Raw genomic sequence first — 6,926 nt, 5'->3', positions numbered from 1 at the left:
TTTCACTACTGCTCTTGAACTATAAACCTTAAACCTCATATCTACAAGGGTGTGTTTGGTTGGGGGTTATCCTTAATAACCTTGGTTATTCATCCAAGATTATCATTGAAAACTCTATTTGGTTTAGGTAATCAATGATTCCCGAGTAATATTTTATGTCCGACACGTTAACAAAAGGGTCATACAATCTGGAATTGGAAACCCTTAGAAAACTAAGGTTTTTCTTAATTCCGGGGTTAACGAATTTTTTTTACCAAAAATACCCTCTGATACGAAAAAAACGTGGGAAAAAGAGAAAAAAACGTAAAAAAATATTTAAAAAATAGTAAAAATCTAAAAAATAAAAAAAATTTAAAAATAAAAATAAAAAAATAAAAAATAAAAAATTAAAATAAAAAAATTTAAAAAATAAAATTAAAAAATAACAAAATAAAATTTTAAAAATGTAAAAAAATATAAAAATATAAAAAATGTAAAAAAATAAAAAAACATAAAAAATAAAAACGTATAAAAATATAAAAATATAAAAACATTAAAAAAAATAAAAAACACATAAAAACTTAAAAAAATATACGGGAAAAAGTAAAAAAAATATAAAAATTTTAATAATAATAATAATAATAATAATAATATTATTATTATTATTATTATTATTATTATTATTATTATGTATAGTTGGTTTTGTAACTAAAATATTAAACTAGGGTATTAATTAAAACCTTCAAATAAAAAAGTTTTTGTTGCATTACCTAGGTTGAACCAAATAACATTTGATTATGTTTTATTCCCCATAACCTTAGTTATGTGATTATTAGGTAATCACATAACCAAAATTATGCATGATAACTTGAACCAAATGTACCCAATAATTTAAACTTTTTTATTCATTTTTTTTTTAAATTTTAAAAACCTCTCACCAACCTTGAAATGCTTTACTTAATACTATAACCACCTAAGCAATACACCATCACTCTCCATTTCAGACACCTAATTTATATATAATATTAATATTTATTATTATTTAATAGATTCGATAAGTTCTGTCACATTCGAGCAAACAAGTTTTTATTACATTATCTAGATTCAATCAAACAATATTTGATTATATTTTATTATCCATAATCTTAGTTATGTGATTAATTGATAATCACATAATCAAGATTATGTATAATAATTTGAACCAAATACATCCCAATAATTTAAATTTTTTTATTCAATTTTTTTAATTTTAAAAACCTCTCACCAACTTGAAATGCTTTACTTAATAGTATAACCACCTAAGCAATACACCATCACTCTCCATTTCAGACACTTAATTTATATATAATATTAATATTTATTATTATTTAATGGATTCGATAAGCTCTGCCTCATTCGAGCAATCTACCATCACTCTCCATTTCAGACACTTAATTTATATATAATATTAATATTTATTATTATTTAATGGATTCGATAAGCTCTGCCACATTCGAGCAATCTCTTTCCTCTCTTATTCTATACCGCACAATCTTTTCTTATTCATTTTAAAGCTATATATTACTCCATCACCCAAGCTCGTATAGTCGTATTGTCGTCGCGCGGCCGTCGAGGCGGTGGACACAGCTCGGTTCTTCCTCGCCCTAACCCTATATCCTTGTTTCTTCCGCTCCCTCTTTCACTTTCCAGCTCCTTCCGCCGCACAAGCCGCCCGCCCTGCGGCCGTCTACGCCGACCAGTCTCCGGCTGCCCACACAACGCAGTTCGCGTGTTTCGTACTCGATTCCCTTTTCAGTTAAGAATCTCATACACAAAATTCTTATCCTGAACATGATTAAGTACCGATAGTTGCAGATCTTAAGCGCGGAAAACTATTCAAATGCGCTCGTGATGCTTGGATCCTGGATCTTCATGCCGAGATTCTTCTGTTTATCTGTTAAAATTGTGTGTGTGTGTGTTTTTCTCTTTTTCTGTTTGATACTGCATCGAATTGCACTTGAAATTGGATCTTACTTGCTAATTGACTCTGTTACTCAAATTAAAGTCAGGCAGATCAACACGAAGAACAAATGATCTAATAACTAGTAATGAACACAAATGTGTTATAAAAACATGTACATGGCGTTTGTTTCTAAGAAAGTCTTTGCAATTGTTCGATTGTTATTGATGTAGATAAACACTGTAGTTTATCTAAATATCTAATCCTGTGAGTGTATAACTCTTCGTTTAATTCTAGAATCCTTTTCCTACCTTAAGCCCCATATTCGTGGCTTGTTCTGAGATGTCTTCTGTACAATGTGTCCCCCATATTTCTACTGCCAAGATTACTCACCAAACACCTTTTTTTCCTACTTATTTGTTTCACTCAGTCAAGTAATATCTTTCAAAAACCAAAAACAATAAAGTAAATCAAAATTTATGTTCCAAACTAAATGAAAATAGCTTATATTAAATGCCATAAGATGAATCTAGTGAGTTTGTAAGTTTTTTCTTTTTCTTCGTTTGAGTAAAATTTTCAATCTAGTTTCTTAGTAAGGCACATATGATCAACTTAGTTTTTTTTTTTTGTATGTTTTGTTCTTTTAATATTTTTTTTCACTGACAAAGAGGAATATAGGTGGTGCGAAATGGCGAGGAGAGTTTTGCTACTGTGTGGTGACTATGTGGAGGATTATGAGGTACTTCCTTCCTGATCTCCATTGGTTTCTTGGGAGAATCTTCCAATTCTTTGAATCTTGACCAAATCACAACATGGACAACACTGATCATTCATATCTCTAGGTTATGGTGCCATTTCAAGCACTTCAAGCATATGGAGTTATTGTTGATGCAGTTTGTCCTGGTAAGAAGGCTGGTGAAGTGTGCCGCACTAGCATCCATCAGCTTTCTGGTCACCAGGTAATTATTGATTTATAAGATCCATATTATATTCTAGTCATGCTTCGGGTCTTTGATGCTAATGTTCCTTTAATCAAATCCTAAAATTGGTTGCACAGGATCATTTTGTACTCGGGTTCATGTCATCTATTTGCTTGCCTAGTTTTTGGATTGACTGTTTTATATCACTAAAGCTAGCATGTTACTTCAAACTTGAGTATGTACTGACTGCTAATTGTTGTTCATTGAGGTAAACATGGCAACCCTACTCCTAAATTGTTATTAAATGTTAACCACTAGATGCATTTGTAGGAGGATTTTCAATTGATGTAAGCATGGACACCTATGTCACAAGAGTCAGCAATGGAATACTTGGTTTTGCGTTTTTAGATTGTTTATTATGTATGGTATGGTATGGCGCCGTATAATATTAGTACTAATTTAATCCTTTCAAATCTTTAAACTGGCAATTTGTTTCATGCTATTAATATTTGGAATGTGGACAAACAAAAATACCTAGACTGTCTTCTGTAGATATTTTTTTAAAAAAAATATTCTCTCTTTTTTTTTTTCTTGATAGAGATGTTTAATTTCTTTGTTGAAATGTGTTATAAAGCTCTTGTTGTTTTCAATAATGTCATCAATGCCATGGTTGCAGACGTATTCTGAATCAAGAGGGCACAATTTCACACTTAATGCAACATTTGATGAAATTGAAGTAAGCAAATATGATGGGATAATTATTCCTGGAGGTCGAGCACCAGAATACCTTGCAATGGATGATGTGGTTGTGAAGTTAGTATCCAAGTTCCATGATTCCACCAAGACAATTGCATCTATTTGCCATGGACAGTTGATTTTAGCAGCTGCAGATGTGGTTAAAGACAGGCAATGCACAGCCTACCCTACGGTGAAACCTGCTCTTGTTGCGGCTGGTGCCCACTGGGTGGAACCAGAAACAATGGCAAAATGTGTTTCTCATGATCATCTTATAACAGGAGGAACATATGACTGTCACCCTGAGTTTATCCGTCTTTTCGTCCAAGCATTAGGAGGCTCAATAACAGGTTCAAATAAGCGAATTCTGTTTCTTTGTGGGGTATGTGCACAACATAGTTTTTATACCTTCTCGATTAATATCTTCCACAGTGTAGCTTGTAGGGTGGTGTGCAAATTTTTTTTTGGTGGATGGGACATTGTGATCAATATTTTGGATAAACCACATAATCAGTTCCACATCAAGCAAGTTGAATCAGATTAGTATTTGACACTATTTAATAGTTTGGCTTAAAATCACCCTGGTAACCTGGTTGGTATGCTTGAGCTATTTGATTAAAGCTAAAATTTAGGTAAGGAAAATAAAAAATGCTAAGAGGTTGATAGGTTGGAGATAATGCTATTGAATTTATTGTCTAGAAACAATTACTCATGAGGCTGCCCTAATTGTCATCTGAACTTAGAAGGTTGTTGCAATCAGTTGATGCAACACTTAACCAAAAGTCACACATACATGCCCTCGGGGCAATGGTGCAGCGGCAGAGCGTCTTCTAAGGATCGAGTCGATAAATTTTTCTTAATGGACGGTTGACCTAAGAGCGTTAGGCTGATGGGTTGCCCGTTGCAAGTGTTTCCCGATTTATCTTAGTGGCCGGTGGAAAACTTCCGTGAGGCCTAGTCAGTCACCCCAAGATTAGTTGGCGTAAGCTGGATATCTGGTGCCAACTAAAAAAAAAGTCACATACATAATGCACTAGTTAACAATTTCACAATGAGAAAAAAAAATCTCACATAGAGATTAATAAAAAATGCATAGATGAGACCTCTTTAATAGGTTTGGCCATAACTAAACTAGGAAGAAAATACTATAAAGAAAAAATATAATGGTAAATTATTGAACCATGTGAAGTTCCAGAATATCCAAATCACGTACCAAGTTTTAGAATTATCAAATCATGTACCCAATTCTATTTTTTTGCCCCTCTGTACCGATTGCTACATTGTAGCAATGCTATTGTTCATCAACACGGTAATATCCTGAATCGATTGGTACACTATAACAATCAATTAAAAAATTCGATTCATATTTAAAAAGTTGCTGCTCTTACTATGATGTATGGAAATAATATTGGAGGACATGGACAAAACCAGCATATTGATCTAGAGAGATCAGAATGATATCGAACCAATTCCTATGTTTTCATCTAGTTTTCCAGATTATATCCATGCACTCAAACATCATTTTCATATATCATATTGAGAGCAGTAATTTTTTTAACACGAATCGGACCCGATTGGTGAAATGTTACACTGCCATAGAATCATTCCCAATTGATTTTGGTACACTGTAACAATCGATTGGTAAATTTACCGATTGATTGGGAACAGTAAGAGGGGTCAAATGAGTATTGGGTATGTGATTTGATAATTTTAAAACTTGGGTACGTGATTTGGGTATTCCGGAACTTTAGCTACATGGATTAGTAATTTGCCGAAAACACAATAATCTCCTTAACTCCTACTGAATTAAAAGACACCAAATTTTAACATCAAAAATAGGATAATTACCAAAATGAAATTCAAATAGATCCCTTTTCCCTGTTTATTTTAGGTTCTATGTTATGGATTTGCCAATTACCTGAATTAACCCATTTCTTATTTGTTTATTTTGTTTCACAGGATTACATGGAGGACTATGAAGTTATGGTTCCATTTCAGGCACTTCAAGCTCTTGGTTGTGATGTTGCTGCTGTCTGTCCGAATAAAGCTGCAGGCGAAAAATGTCTGACTGCTATCCATGACTTTGAGGGTGACCAAACTTACAGTGAAAAGCCTGGCCATGATTTTTCCCTTACTGCATCTTTTGAAGGCTTGGATGCTTCAAGTTATGATGCCCTTGTAATACCTGGTGGGCGAGCCCCTGAATACCTTGCAGTAAATGGGGAAGTAATATCTTTGGTGAGAGAATTTATGAATGGGGGAAAACCTGTTGCATCAATTTGCCATGGACAAGTGATATTGGCTGCTGCTGGTGTTCTCAAGGTAATCACTATTAATTCGTTTTGTTTCTTTCTCTCCTTTTTCTCATTCCTGCAGAAAGATGCTAAATTTCTAGGCTAGGTTTCCCTTTTCTCTTTTCCTGTGAGACCACTTGTTAAGAAGGTGGAGAAGATTCATCTTTGATTAATAAGGGTGAACGCTCATAGTGATGCAAATGAAGTAAATTGATTCAAGGACCTGGAATACAATTTTGTTAATATTTGTGTTCTTGTCTTGGAGTGTGTTACGATTAACTTTGATTGTGCATGTACTTCTGTTTTGCAGGGAAGGAAGTGCACAGCATACCCTGCAGTGAAGCTCAATGTGGTTCTGGCAGGAGCAACATGGTTGGAACCAGATCCAATTGATCGTTGCTTCACCGATGGCAACTTGGTCACTGGCGCTGCTTGGCCTGGCCATCCAGAGTTCGTCTCTCAGCTTATGGCTTTGCTGGGTATCAAAGTAACCTTCTAGTGCCATAATACCTGTGTTTGTTTGCAAATAAATGCCCTTGTTCTCTGCTAAACAATGCTGAGAGTTGTTTTTCTTTCTTCTGCGGTATATTGTTGTGCTAAGTCTTGCTTGCTACCTGTCTGTTATCCTGCAATGTGTTGCGAATAAAAGCTGATGCTGATATGTAGGATTCTTCTTTTCTGCTTAGGCGTGATTTATAGACGTTTTTTCTTCTTCGTTTTGATGTTATGCGAAGGATGAGAAGCGAAGTCTTCGCTTATTGCGGTTGGGGATAATGTTTATGGATTGGTAATCGTTCAAATCACCATCCTTGGTTGACTATGAATCAAGCATATGATCAGGAGTTGAATGTTTTAAGATGATAAAGTGGATACGTAGACAAGATAGGAAATATAAATATATAAATATTAAAGAAAAAGTTATATTTATTAAGGAAAACTTCTTAAAGAGATTATAGTACAAATGTGTATCAATAAATAATGTACGATCAATTCATATATTGTTACAAAAGAAGAAGAAAGATTTATAGCAGTCATATTTTGGTAATTATATGGATGATT

General features: G+C 33.7%; 1 protein-coding gene across 2 annotated transcripts; it reads left to right on the top strand.

The window, feature by feature from the left end:
• Positions 1 to 1,530: 1,530 nt before the first annotated feature.
• Positions 1,531 to 6,546, top strand: LOC122014993 (protein DJ-1 homolog D-like). Of its 2 annotated transcripts, none has more exons than XM_042571580.1 (6): positions 1,531 to 1,773; positions 2,587 to 2,657; positions 2,761 to 2,877; positions 3,515 to 3,955; positions 5,533 to 5,895; positions 6,178 to 6,546. In XM_042571580.1, the coding sequence occupies exons 2-6, from the start codon at positions 2,607 to 2,609 to the stop codon at positions 6,364 to 6,366; spliced, it is 1,161 nt and encodes a 386-aa protein (XP_042427514.1). In that variant the 5' UTR covers positions 1,531 to 1,773; positions 2,587 to 2,606; the 3' UTR covers positions 6,367 to 6,546. The 2 variants fall into 2 exon arrangements, with proteins under 2 accessions (XP_042427514.1, XP_042427513.1); XM_042571579.1 differs by having other exon boundaries at positions 1,532 to 1,773; positions 2,597 to 2,657.
• The last annotated feature ends 380 nt before the right edge of the window (positions 6,547 to 6,926 follow it).

The sequence above is a fragment of the Zingiber officinale genome, chromosome 8B (genome assembly GCF_018446385.1).
Source record: "Zingiber officinale cultivar Zhangliang chromosome 8B, Zo_v1.1, whole genome shotgun sequence".
NCBI lineage: Eukaryota > Viridiplantae > Streptophyta > Magnoliopsida > Zingiberales > Zingiberaceae > Zingiber > Zingiber officinale.
Note: the sequence above shows the minus strand (reverse complement) of the source record. Positions and strands in the feature narration are given on the sequence as shown.

Excerpts from the sequence above, each read along its gene's own strand:
- LOC122014993 (XM_042571580.1), top strand. The coding sequence starts at position 2,607 with ATGGCGAGGAGAGTTTTGCTACTGTGTGGTGACTATGTGGAGGATTAT. Across the intron at positions 2,658-2,760 it reads ACTATGTGGAGGATTATGAG|GTTATGGTGCCATTTCAAGC; the intron begins GTACTTCCTTCC and ends TCATATCTCTAG. Across the intron at positions 5,896-6,177 it reads CTGCTGCTGGTGTTCTCAAG|GGAAGGAAGTGCACAGCATA; the intron begins GTAATCACTATT and ends TCTGTTTTGCAG.